At 35.2% G+C, this 14,871-nt stretch overlaps 1 protein-coding gene and 1 long non-coding RNA gene across 3 annotated transcripts; both read left to right on the forward strand.

Annotated features, from left to right (window-relative positions):
* The first annotated feature begins 3,627 nt into the window (after positions 1–3,627).
* LOC111904835 (uncharacterized) lies at positions 3,628–4,861 on the forward strand. Of its 2 annotated transcripts, XR_002854648.3 has the most exons (4): positions 3,628–4,020; positions 4,224–4,305; positions 4,410–4,538; positions 4,619–4,861. It is a non-coding gene; the product is annotated as an uncharacterized LOC111904835 (long non-coding RNA). The 2 variants fall into 2 exon arrangements; XR_002854647.3 differs by having other exon boundaries at positions 4,410–4,861.
* A 2,122-nt stretch (positions 4,862–6,983) lies between these two features.
* On the forward strand, positions 6,984–9,084 carry LOC111904828 (geraniol 8-hydroxylase). The gene is made up of 2 exons (XM_023900542.3): positions 6,984–7,973; positions 8,095–9,084. Exons 1-2 carry the CDS (start codon positions 7,035–7,037, stop codon positions 8,728–8,730), a joined length of 1,575 nt encoding a protein of 524 aa, XP_023756310.2. The 5' UTR covers positions 6,984–7,034; the 3' UTR covers positions 8,731–9,084.
* The last annotated feature ends 5,787 nt before the right edge of the window (positions 9,085–14,871 follow it).

Below are 14,871 nucleotides of genomic sequence, written 5' to 3' on the forward strand. Positions count from 1 at the left end.
AAATCGAAGCACATTTGTGTCATTAATAACAACGCTAACAAATAAACTAATATAGTTACATCGCCCTATTTTAATAAAACAATAGTTTTATTTTCCTTTTGACATGTGTCACCACTGCAAAAAATACAACCATTATCGGCGACACCAGTAGCGGTGACCAGGACCTTTAGTGGCGACATATCAATTTGTCACCACTAAAGGGTCATGTCGCCGCTATTAGAGTCACTGGTAAACCTTACCGACATGAATCCGCATTTTCACTTTCTGTTAAATGATGGTCGTTCGATCGTGTTTCTAATCCAATGGCTGGGGTACTCGTGGAACGCACAAAACCAATGTCGGCAACACAAGTCGTCGCTAAAGACCTAACCGTGTCGCCACTAAATGTCGAATAAATGACAAAGCAATAATTCCCTCTTAATCTATCGACGCTATTGATAAACATCGTTGCTAAAGCCTTTTGCATCGGTGGTAAAAGGGTCGCTAGTATTGGTCGACATAGTTAACCAAAAAAAATCGACACCCTTTTCCTTTTCTGCTTCTGTTTCGCTCCATCTTCTGCACTTTTTTCTTTCCCTCTTCTTTGGCGATTCGTAAGGATTCAGGCTACTATCACCATCGAAATTGAGGATTTCCGGTGACGGTGAAGTAGATACTGGCGGGCAAAGTAGATACCGACGATAGAAGATGAATCTCCGACGACGGTAGGTATCTCCAGCTTCGTTCCCTTTCCTTTTCTCTTGTAACTTCGATTTTTAGCTTATATTAGCAATTAATTGTAAAAAATTGTCAATTTCAGTTTTTGATTTAGTTTACCGGTGACTGTTGTTGTCACCACCGACAACTACCGCCACCACTACACCATTTGTTTGATTTCCGCCCCCACAAGTTTTATTTACTGTGAAATTTATGTTTGATTGCAAAATATGTGTAGTTGTATAAATTATGTGAAATTTGGCATGTATATACATATATATATATATATATATATATATATATATATATATATATATATATATATATATATATATATATATATATAAAAGTCTAGTGTATATATGTGAATGTATGTGTGTTTGGTGTATATATGGTATATGCATCTGAAAGTTTGTGTATTAGTATAAGTAGGATGTTATTATCTATATATGTGAAAGTATGTGTATTTGGTATAAGTAGGATGTTATTTTGTGTATATGTAAATGTATGTGTATTTGGTATAAATAAGATGTTATTATATGTGTATGTAAATGTATGTGTATTTGGTGTATATATGGTATATATATATGTGAAAGTATGTATATTTAATGCTCTTATTGTTGGATTAGGTGTCTAAACCCATAACTATAATTGGTATGTACTTAAATTGATAGTAGCGCGGTCCTTTTGGGTTGCCCTCAAGACTAGCAACTAGACATTATGATTTTGGAGAAAGTGGTTTATTTATTATTTGATAAATAAATTAAAATAAATGATTTGTTAATATATTATGAAAATAATATATTAATTAGAATAGTAATAATTAATATTAAATCAGAAATTAATTAGAATTAATTTTAGGATTAAAAGAATTAATTAAAAGTGTAAGGACTAAAGTGCAATTGTTTAATAGTTGAGCAAGAGGCAATCTAGAACCTTCATTTATGCATGGACGGTTTTATTAGGGCCTAAGGGTTCTAGAATAGTCTTTAGTAGATAAATAGGAAAGTGGATAATTGTCTGGTTTAAGATTATCTTGGATTAGGGTTTGTCTAGGGTTTCCTAATTGTACTATAAATAGACAAATAACCTCCACTTTACTGTTAAATTTTTTCACAATCTTAATATATATATATATATATATATATATATATAATATAATATAATAATAATAATAATAATAATAATAATAATAATAATAATAATAATAATAATAATAATAATAATAATGAGGAGGTGACTGACTTACCTGAAGTGTTTTGGTAACGTAGGCGGTAACCATCGACCTGAAAGAGAAGTCACAGGGGCAGTCGGACGGTCAACAATATTTGACATGGGGGGATGCGAGAAACCAACAATATTCGACAGAGGGAAGTAAATATAGCGAAGCCACCCTTCACCATGGAAGCACTTCTATTACTTTGCCTTAGAAATCCATCGGAAGCCGGGCATAGACCCTAAGCGAAAGGCATGATGATTAGACCCTAAGCAAATGGCATGGCGGTGGGAAGCTTCGAGATAAGTAGACTGACGGGTCGGTGAAGAAGAATATGGGAGAAGATCGGATGTTTTGTGCTGAGGAAGATAAGGTGAGTGGAAGGATCGGGAACAAAAAGGCGTAACCTCTATGGTAACCCCACGATAACTTTAATATATACAAAATAGAAGGAGAGAAAGTTAATATAAGTTCAGGGACCCAATCCGACAAACAAAGGGAACGTTTACTGTTCCTTTTCTTCAAAATCTTAATATATAATAATAATAATAATAATAATAATAATAATAATAATAATAACGGAATTGGAAGTGGTCAAATATAATTGTAGACAATGATATTTCGGATGAGGCATTCTCGGCCAGTTGGTAATGTTGTGGGTTATGTCTGGGGTTGTCCCGAGTTCGAGTCCTACCATCCCCATTTGTTTCGCTTTTTTTGGCCGACTCTTCTTTACGCCTTGTTCCCGAGTTCCACTTAAGGAGAGAAATGGGAGGATACGGAGGGAAAGTGAGGGGTGTCTAAGGAAAATCGTGTTCCCGAGTTTCATTAATGGATGGAAAGTGAGGAAAGTGAGAGGTGTCTAAGGAAAATCGTGTTCCCGAGTTTCATTAATGGATGGAAAGCGAGGAAAGTGAGGGGTGTTTAAGGAAAATCGTGTTCCCGAGTTTCATTAATGGATGGAAAGTAAGGGGAGGGGAAGGATTTTAGAGTCATATTTTCCTTCCAAATTTTCCTCCCAAATTGGGCGGATTTGGGAAGAAAGTGAGGGGAAGGAAAATTATAAGTTTATTTTCTTTTTCCTCCTAACTCGGGAACACAAAAACTAAAATTTTTTCTTTCCTTTCCTTTCATTTCCTTTCATTTCCTTTGAACTCAGGAACACATAATAATGAATATTTTCTTTCACATCCATTTCTTTCTGTCCAAATTTTCCTTCCCTTTCCTTTAATGAATTTACATAAAAACTCAGGAACAAGGGTTATGCATTTTTTTCTGCCTCCATTTATCGGCCCCTCTTTTCTCCTTTCCTTCATTCGCTTTCCTGCTTCTCTTTCAGTCACATCTCCTGCTCTTCATACCCTCTCCTTCGATCCTCTCTTCTTCATCTTCTAGCCGATGAAGCTCTGATGAGGCTTACTCAGCCGACAAGATGAAGCTTGGACAAGGTCGGTCATGAGGATAGACAAGGTTGGCATACCCTCTCCTTCGATCCTCTCTTCTTCATCTTCTAATCTATCATTCCAAACGACAGAAGTCAGACGAGATCATTCAAGGCTTCAACGATAATTTGATTCCTAATTTCTCTTTCTCCTAAATTTCGAGTTTTGTTTCCTGTCTTCTGATTGCTCCAATTTGTCGCTTACAGCTCTGATTTCTCTCTAATTTGGTATGTTTCGTTTAGTTTCTTACAGCTCTTACATACAAAAGTAACATGTCCCTGATTGCTCATAACATTATTTGAAATCAAGCAAATATTCTTCATTTTCTTTCATGATTCTTAACACACGATTTCTTTAAATTTACAATCCTTGTACTTGAACAATTGAACTAGATGTATCCAATATCTGAATTAGTTAACATCACAGATTTACACAGATTCTTGTTCACACGGTAATTGGGTTGAACCTTGTACATGGTAGGTTGTATGGGCTTTACGGAATGTTGCAGGTGATTCCCCTAAATGTCGTGACTTTGTACTTGCACAAGGTGCTTTGATTCCTTTGCTATTCCAATTAAATGAGCATGCAAAGTTATCTATCTTGAGAAATGCCACATGGAAGCTTCCAAATTTTTGTAGAGGAAAACCACAACCTTCTTTCAGTCAGGTTCGTTTCAGAAAAGACCAAACTACCCACATAGTTTTTGGCTCTATCTTTTCAACATTTGTTGTGGTAAATTGATAATTCTGAATTCTGATTTTGTCTTGACTTTTCACATATAAAACCTACACTTCCAGCTTTAAAGCAACTTATTCATTCAAATGAAGAAGTTTTTACATATGCTTGTTGGGCTCTTTCATATCTTTCAGATGGCACAAATGATAAAATCCAAGTTGTGATTGAAGCAAATGTATGTCCCAGATTGTTACAGGAGATGATATGCAAACTCAGGTAGCATTTCTTTTGTAATAATTTTTAAAGAAAGTTGTTGCATTTCTTTTTAGATTATAGAAAATTGACATTATATTTGTTCCCGACTTACATTTGTGTTGTAGTATATAATCAATCATCATGCATTGCCTTGTCTTCTGAACTTGTCGACCAATAATCACAAAACAAAGTATTAAGAAAGAAGCTTGTTGGACTATATCAAACATCATTGCAGGCACGAAGATCAAATTCAGGTAATGATTTATAAATTTTACAAAAACCATTACTAATGGTTTGACTTTGGTTTGACCTGAAAACTGAAAAAACCGGACAGTGAACACCCCTAGTCTGTGAAGCTTGTATGTGCGACAACAGAGGCGAATAGGAGGCTATGATCGGAAGGAAGTATTAACAGGCTGCAAAAAAACATGAATATGGAAGCAGCGATCAAAGTAATTTGCTGTGAAAGTGTGTTGTATTGGAATTTAGAATTAAGGACACTATTGTCCTTTTACAATGTTTTTTTTAATTATAATGATTTAAGATTATGAAAAAAAAATATATATCAACAAAAATAATTAAAATAAAGATTTGGGTATATATGATATCAACAAATGTGAATTCAATGTGGTATTTGATAAAAAAAATTGGAAAATTTTAAATTAATTTTTTTTAAATAAAACGAAGTTTGCTACGGAATAGCTACGAATTTCCGTAGCTATTAAAGTCCCTAGCTATTCCGTAACTGTTTGGATCCGTAGCTATTCAGGTCCGTAGCTATTCCATAGCTATTTAGCCTCATAACGATTCCGTAGGAATTCCGTAGCTACGTAAGTTTCCGTAGCTATTCTGTAGCGGTTCCGTAGCTAATCCGTAGCTAACATTTAGCCACGGACCATTATGCTACAACCATTTTTCCGTAGCTATCCGCTTATAGCTACAGATTGTGCTGTAGCTATTTATCCAGTTTTCTAGTAATGATACCAAACAAACAACACAATCACACATATACCAACCAAACAACACAATTCTATAATCAAAAGGGGATTAATTTCAATTTCAATTTCATGAAAACTTATGCATATATATAATTTCAATTTCAAAAAAAATAAAAATAAAAAATAACTAACCTCTAGTTGTTTTTCTTGCTATTCATCTTGCTGTGATGGGGACTCCCCTTGTGAAGATCGATGGTGAGTGGCTGGTGGTCATGGGACATAAAAGAAAATCAGAAAAAAAACCAACTTCACGAGTTTGTGGTTGTTCCTCCGATCGTTCAAAATCGATGTTGGGTTCCAGCAATAAAATATGAAGGGTGGTGAAGGAGATAACTTGGAACAATGGGCGCCGATGAACAAGTCTCGGTGGGAAGCTTCTGGCGGCGGAACGGACGGTGGTGCTTCACCACCGGTGAAAACCTCTAAACACCAAAAAAAACCCAAATTGGGGTTAAAAATCATTACCACACATCAATATTCAACGAAATAGGAGTAGAAAAGGTTTACCTGGGGCTAATCGTCGGCTAAGATGGTTGAAATCAGATTTTCGTCGGAGGGATAGAAGACTCTGCGTTGCTGTGCAAATGAACGAAGGTTGCGCCATTCTTTAGGGTAGACCCCTTATGCCGACGACAAGTCGTCGGTATAGCGGTAAATAAATGATGCCGTTTCAATATTTTGCTGAAACAAAAAAATTAAAAATTAAAACCCTATGGCGACGACATGTCGTCTGGATAGCCCTGTGATGCGGATCGCCACGTGTCATGCCGACGACAATTCGTCGGTATAGCATACGCAAAACTACGTCGTTTTGTTTTTCTAGCACATAGATTAAAAATAAATGGAAAAATATATTTTTTGATACCTATACCAACGACTTGTTGATATTGAATTTAAAAATACCGCCAGTATTTTCATCGTTCTCGCTAGACTTTTGCCGACCACGTGTCGTCGGCATAGGGGTCCTGGTCAAAGTAAATTGATCAAAGTTCGTAGAAGATAAGGCGACGACAAGTCGTCGGCATAGGGGTACTTTTAGCGACGACATTTGTCGTAGAGATAAGTGTCATCTGCATAGGTCCGTTTCCTTGTACTGTGTATTTGTTCCTTCTAGTTATTTATTTCTTCACTGTTTCTTTTTGCTATGTTCAGTATTAGAAGGCTGAAAAGCGGGTAGGCCATGACCCTTCCTTGCCACTTAAGGGCTCCGACACTGATTGGAACCAATGCAATTGACAATCATCTAGCCGATCTACTGTTTTCCTTAGTCTACTTTTCTTATCTTCTTCGGTACTCTATAATATATCATTTTAATACACATTTTTCCAATAAATATAGTTTACGAGAAAAAATCAATGATTTTAAAACATATGATCACATCAAAAGATACCGTGCTCGTAAAAGAACAAAAAGAAATTGAACAGTAAATTCTTAGAAGGTATGCTACCTCCCCATGAATTGAAAAAAGTGCAGAGAATATGTACAGTGGCGTAGCTAAACACCAAAACTTGACTATACGCTAACTAGAAGGCTGCTAACTACAGAAGCTAGGCTGCTAAAAAAGGTAAAACAAGGCATGCTAACACAGTAATTCTGGGAGTGTTTTTACAATTGTTTCTACAAATTCATTGGAGCCCTTCTCCCAGTTCCCATAAGAGTTTGAATCTCCCATATGTATAAATATAAACATATTTCATTGTATCTCACAATTAAGAACATCTTCAATTCACCTTGGTAGCTTGAATTCACAACATGATATCATTTACCATGTCATCGTGGATGGAAGTTATAAGTATGAAAATCGAGCTCACTTTCACAGTTATCACTTTGTTAGCCATTTCATTCGCTGTTTTACTTCACAAGTCCCGGAAGACCACATCACGGTTGCCTCCGGGACCTTGTGGTTTACCGTTGCTAGGGTACCTTCCATTTCTTGGCCCCAACTTGCACCTTGAATTCACAAAAATGGCTAAACGTTTTGGCCCCATTTTCAAACTCCAACTCGGAAGTAAAACCTACATCATCGTCAACTCCTCAGATCTTGCTAAAGTTGTCGTCAACGAGAATGATGATATCTTTGCCAACCGAGACCCTCCGGTGGCTGCCCTAATCCTCTCATATGGTGGAAAAGATATAACCTGGTCTGATAACAACCCATACTGGCGTAACATGCGTAAAGTGTTTGTGCATGAAGTATTGAGCAACAAGAACCTTGAAGCTTCAAGCTCTTTCCGGCGAGCTGGAGTGAGAAAAACCATCAAGCATGTGTACGAAAGAATGGGGACTGATCTAGACTTTGGTGTGATCGCGTTCTCAACGTCACTAACTGTGATAAGCAGCATGGTATGGGGGAAAAGTGTGGATGAAGAGGAAGAAAGTAGTAATAATCTTTGGGGTGGATTCCGAGAAGTTATGTCAGGGGTAATGGATATTGTGGGAGAGGCGAACGTGTCGGACTTTTTTCCGGTGCTGACGAGATTCGATTTACAAGGGGTGCAGCGAAAAATGAAGCAGCAATTTGAGAAGTTCGATGCAATCCTCCAGAGGATAATCGATGAAAGAATGAGCATTAAACACAAAGAGTCAACGGAGCAACATGGAAGAAAAGATTTCGTGCAAATCTTACTTGAGCTTAAACAACAAAATACCGAATCTTCATTTAGCCTTACGCAAATAAAAGCTTTTCTCGTGGTACCATTATCATATATGATATATCTATCGTTATTTTTGTTTGTTTGTTTATTTTTGTCCACTTATTACATAGATTCAAGGACTTAACACCTTATTTTAATTTGTTTTTGAATTGAAACAGGATTTTTTTATCGCAGGCACTGACACAACAACAGTAATGGCAGAATGGACAATGACGGAGGTATTAAAACATGCAGACGTAATGAAAAAGATACAAGAGGAACTAGAACAAGTTGTAGGCGAACACAACATTGTAGAAGAATCTCATCTTGCAAAACTACGTTACCTAGATGCAGTCATTAAGGAAACATTCCGTTTACACCCTGCACTTCCACTCTTGGTAGTTCGATCTCCGAGTAGATCGTGCATGGTTGATGGATACACAGTTCCAAAGGGTTCTAATGTGTATTTGAATGTCTGGGCAATACATAGAGATCCTCAATATTGGGAGAATCCTTTAGAATTTGATCCAAATAGATTTCTAAACCTCGATGGAACAACCAAGTTCAATTATAATGGACTGAATACAAACTTTCTCGCTTTTGGATCTGGTAGAAGAAGGTGTCCTGGGCTTCCCTTGGGCGAGAAGATGCTCATGTATCTTTTGGCTTCATTGTTGCACTCGTTCAACTGGACTTTGCCTGATGAGAAAGAGCACGAGCTTCCCGATAAATTTGGCGTTGTCTTGAAGAAAGGAAATCCACTCATAGCTATTCCTTCTCAGAGGTTTGCACACAAAAATCTCTATATGGAATAGAAACACTTGGTTGCATGCATGGTTATTTCACTAAGTAGCTGAGACGTGTCCATTGGATTTATGTACAATGATAAACATAAGAATAAGTTACCATAGCAAAGTCCAGCTACCTTTTATTTTTGTCTAATAATCTGGGCCTGTCCATAGCCTTTTCATGCGGTGGGCAAAGGGACTTATTATTCCCGAACCTAGTAAAAAAAATGTATGTGTTTGCGAAGTAGTCGTTTTATCGTCAATTAGGAGATGATAAATGTATGTATATGTTTGCGAAGTAGTCGTCTTATCGTTATCCCGAACCTAGTTCTCGCCTTGACTTCCAACATCATTATACATATGAATAAGTTGTAACGAAATGAAATTGTTGAACTTGATTAATTATCACCCGTCAAAGAGTTGAAGTAAAAAAAAAAGACCATCAATTATGCTGGGAATGGGTAATCTTGTTCGAAACATGCAAATGCACATGCACACTCGAACAAGATTACGGATTAACAAATGCTTAATTGATGGTTTTAGTATTTCTAAAGAGATACAAGGAGCTACCACAATGAAAAAAAAATCAAATTACTCCCTCTCCATCATGCACACACAAAAAGAAAACCTTTTTATTTTTACTATTCTATATATGATGGTCAATGTAATTATCAAATTACTTTCGGATGTTTTCATCAAAAACTGTCATAAGATTCAAAAGTACGCTTGTTTGCTATATCACAACAAAAAGATCACTTTTAGCGACAACATTTGTCGCCGCAATTGTTGCAAGAGGTCGTCGCTAAAGGTAATAGCGACGACATATCTTGGCAAACGTATCATCGTTGTTGTGCCACATCTAATCTAATACTCATATATTGTCGTTATTAGTGCCAACGCTAAAATTGATTATCATCGCAAATGATGTTTTGGCTAATACTTTTTTGATATATTGGTCCGGCCAAGGTTGTCCTATGTAGAACTGGTCGCAATGATTCATGTCGTTGCAAAAGGTGTCGTCACTAATAATGCTTTATTTTTTATTATGAATATAAATTTTATATAATTTATATTTTAAAAATACATAAATAATAAAAATACGGAAATTATAATCTACGAGCATTACGTAAAGTATTTAATAATATAAAACAATATATATATATATATATATATATATATATATATATATATATATATAAACAATCTAATCAAATTCATAAACCATCTAATAAATCCATTATAAAATCATATACAAGGGTGTCTTTGAGTGTGTGCGAGGTGGGAGACCACACATGACCCTTGCCGTGGAAGGGCCCAATTTTACATATGATTAAGTTCAGAGTGTAACAATCGACAATCTTGTAATCAAAAAGACAAAAACACATATATTTTTCAATTCCAGTAGCTAACGCTATAATTAAAAATTACAACAACTCGCATTTTGAAAAATTAGGCTTAAAATTAGAAATTGCAGTTCAGCTAATTTAAATTTACGGTAAACAAGAACTTACGTTTTGTTCCAACATCAAACTTCTAAATTCGCATCAACTACAAAGCTCAAACGACATTTTTTTGTTTCTTGGTTTTCTGATTTCACTAGAGTCATCTGGTTTATATTGCACTTTCGTTCTACTCTTTTTTTTATATTTATTTTATTGTTAAATGTAATTAAACAAATGAATATTTTATTATTCTTGATTTCTAAATTTGATGGCATCTTATTTTATGTTATTATTATTTGTTGTGGTTGATTAAGGAATATAAGATACTATCAAACATATTCTAAATAATTGAATAATTCTATGAGAGTCTCGTGATTCATTTAACTATTTAAGATTATATATTGCATTATCGTTTTTTGTTTTAATTGTCTTTATAACATTTATCGGGTTATCGTTATATGAACAAATTTTGCTTATATATATATATATATATATATATATATATATATATATATATATATATATATAAATTATATTTAGGAGCTCATCTTTATTTTTTGCATTGAACCTTCAAAATAAACAGACCGTCCCTAATAAGATATTCAACTCGTCATCTTCCCCATCATCGTCTTTCACGCCGTTGTTGCGTTGACTTTGTTATTAAACGAGCGGATAAATCTCCAATTGTTGGCACAAATGTCAGGTTTTGTAGAAAAACATTAAGTAACATTAAAAAAACAAATTATTACTTAACAATTAAGTAACAAGCACATTAAGTAATTAACAATTTAACAAACTATCAAAGTATCAAATAAATTAAGTACATAACAATTTAAGGATTAAACAAACTATCAAATTATCAAATCAATTAAATCCTTAAAAAATTAACAAACTATCAAAATATGAAATCAAATAAGTCGTTCACAATTTAAGTAATTAACAGTTTAACTAACATATAAACTACCAAATTCTTAAAGTAAAATGAGTATGAACAAAGTAAAGACAATTTAAGAACAAGTATAATGTAAGTGAAAGACACTTGACATGGAAGAGAATTTGAAATGATGTGAAGAGAATAATTGGTATATCTTCCTTTTCTTGGTGTCTAAACATGAAACATCATCTCCTTATATAGTATAGGAGAGACAAGGTACAGACCGAGAAAATTTATTACAAATATGACACCTAAAAGATTAATTGATTTCGTCTTAAGAATTGTTTTATCAACAAAGACAAAAAGCATTAAATGCTTGTACAGACGTAATCACATCAGAATACTAATCATCAAAAACGACTTCATTTTGGAATAGGATAATCTTAAAATTTCATTCTAGAATGTGAGGAACTGTTCCGGAACATTCGGAACTCATCCAGAACATGAGGAATAGGTCTGGAACTGTTCTAGAATATTGGTGTAGCACAACATGGTTTTTGATGCATCAATTACACTCTCGTGTAAATCCAAAATCGGATTGGAAATTCTTGCGGCATTCAGAGAAAGACCTGAATGCGCTACTATGTTCTGGAATACATGTTTTGGGAGGTGGTTAGACATTCCTATTGTAGATGGGGATCATTTATTTTCTACATTACATCTTTTGCCACAAAGATTTCACTAAACCCCGAAGTCAAGTAGAGGAAAGGATTTTTGAGATTGGGGGTTAAGAGTTGTCTTTCGGGAAGAAAGAATTTTTTCTCATAATCGGCTTCCGGTTTTGTGAATATTTTCTTGCTTATGCATTTGGCGTCGCCTTCCATTCTCGTTCCTTTCCTATGCTCCTAAAGAATGTCTTCGTCAAATTAGACCATGTATTTAAGGTGATTAAACATTCACTTAATGAGTTATTGGACGAGCATGCAGTCCGTATATGTCTTCCATACCTATTAGAGAAGGATTTCAATGTGCGTCCAGCTAAATAACCTGTCACACAAGAGTATTTCGCTTTGCTATCCAACCTTGATCAATTCAACATATATAATTTCATCTATTTTATAATTATGGATTACAATTACTTATCGTTGTTAGAAATAGGGGATGAACAGATTGCTTGGATTCTCTGAAAGTCGTGATTCACTATCAAATTGAAGTATTTCGATGGTACAGATCGAATACGGTTTGGGCTACAGTATCTGTATCTCCCTGTGTAGTCAATTGAGTATCTATTTCTTGAAAGATACTTACCAGTTCATTGTAATACGTGGAAAGAGATCGCTCGTTTTGACGAGTAGTGAACCACCTCCGATTCAATTCAAACAGCTGCGTCTCGTCTGTTCCATCATAGAATGTCTTGCAGAAAACCTCCCAAATTTTCGTTGTTGTTTGAAGACGTGTAAAGCGGCGCATCCGAGGTGGACTCATCGAGTCGATCAACCAACTTTTCACCCGATGGTTATCAATGATCCATGCTTCGATCTTCTTTTCATCTGTCTTGGGTTTTGAAGTGCCCACCGTGATGTAACCGGATTTGTTTCGAGCTCCGATTCGCATCTCCATTAATTGGGACCATAGCGGATAATTTGTCTCGTCAAGAATAACTCCGGATGGGAAAGGTGTGTCTTGGACATTCTGTACGATCACTTGTTGTGGGTTCGATGACTCTCCCATGGTTACAAGATTTTTATGTTACGTATTTTCAATAGTATGAGCAAGGACGCTCTGATACCATGTAAATCACAGAACTTGACAATGAGAAATTATATTCGGATTTTTTCAACGTATTTCAATGTACAGCAACAAGAATATATATATATATATATATATATATATACAACTAGCTTCCTATAATACAACCTACAATCAAGGGCATTCAAGGACAATTAAGGAGAATACAATAAACTCTAAAAATACATCCAAGATTGACAGCCCATGCCAACACTCTCCCTCAAGCTGGAGAACGTATATCGATCATGATGGGTTCTGAGCATCCTAACAACCTTAAGGTGCACATACAACCCTAGAAGCTTTGGAACTATGTTTTCTCTATTATACATGCAAAATTATTTCCAAAGCCTTAACATATCTAGCATGCAATCCTAGGTACATGAATAACAAGAATTCTAGATAGAATTACATACCTTTTCTTTATAGTGAGTAGCTTGGAGTTTATGAGCCTAGCACCAATAGTGTGGATGCCTCAAATGGTGTCATAAGTCACCAAAACAAGTTGGAAACTCTTAAGAGAATAAGAACACTATATGAAATCGGCCCACCTTTATGCTCACACACACACTAGTGCCAATTCTAGAGCCGAAGACCCCTTTATCTAATATGGAGGATTAGGGTAAACCCTAATGCCCATGACTTTTCATTTACATAGGATCCATGAGTTAAAAGCTCCATTGACTATCCATGTACTTCATATACTCTTAGCCCATCCTAAATAAATCTTAACCCAATCCATATATATGTAAGAGTCCATATTCAGTTAGCCTCATTTGATCACTAAATTAATTCCAAATTAATTGTTGATCAATACTAATTAAATAATATGATTTCATATTAATATATTATAACTAATAATATATTAATATATCATAAACATCTTATTCTCAAAAGTATATCCATACAAATTGTTCGGTGAAGTGCAACCCAAATGGACCATGCCGGGTCGGGTCAAGTTAATACCAAATATAGTTACGGACTTAGACACCTTCTCCAATAGTCTCCCACTTGGATAAGTCTGATAACTATAGTTGGAAGTATAACTTCAGGAACCAACCAACAATCGTAGCTCTTTAAAACTCTGTTGAACTATGAATCGCCATTTTAGATAAGTGATCATATAATCCTCTACTCTCAAGATATCAGCCGGACAAATACATGGAACAATGTCGTACTTATTGTCCAACAGTTTGTCTCTCGATTTGTTGATTTGTTTGACATAGAACTGAATTGAACACATCAATTAAGTTCTGACCGGGCTTGGCATATAAGTGAAAACAAAATCATCGAGGGGCCCAGATATCGCTTCTAATCCTAGAAGGAATAGATAAACTTCAACTCATATGCTTGTACTAACTACTTGTTGAATTGTGTACAAAAGCACGTTTTATGACATCAAGTTACTAATCCGTTTTCGTACAGTCAATGGCTAACCAACTCATAGTCAACAACTCATATATCTAGGTTTGAAGATTTATATGATATTACTGTCTCACGATCATTCGAGATAAATTCCATTAAGTGATACAAGTGGGCGTGAGTTTAATCCAATACTCAGAACTTATGAGCACTCATGAATGTTGTAGCAACGATTGCTATGTCTAGTACACCTTAGACAAATCTTACAAGCCAAATTCATGACAGTCTTAATTAAATACCTACTTCCAATGTATGACCGACTGTGGAGAGTTTGAATAATAAAATTATTCTGGAAGTCAAAACATGCAAAATTGAAACAATAGTAAACGATCAACATAGGATAGTAACACTTTACTCATAAATAAATAACAACTTTTATTTAATCATCAAATATTCATTACATTTTACAAGTTTCAGAAATCTAATTATTAAAACTAATATCGTCCCTCAGCCCGATGCTTCTTGTATCCTGCAAATGCCTAACCATAGTCAGTCCCTTCGTGAGGGGATCTGCAGGATTCTCTTCCGACGAAACCCTAGCTCTTTGCCACGAGGAGTCCTTCTTCTATCTTGTGTCTTATGAATTGATATTTTCTGTCAATGTGTCTGGATCTACCGTGATCTCTTGGTTCCTTGGCTAAGGCA

This window comes from Lactuca sativa, chromosome 2 (genome assembly GCF_002870075.4).
Source record: "Lactuca sativa cultivar Salinas chromosome 2, Lsat_Salinas_v11, whole genome shotgun sequence".
Classification (NCBI taxonomy): domain Eukaryota; kingdom Viridiplantae; phylum Streptophyta; class Magnoliopsida; order Asterales; family Asteraceae; genus Lactuca; species Lactuca sativa.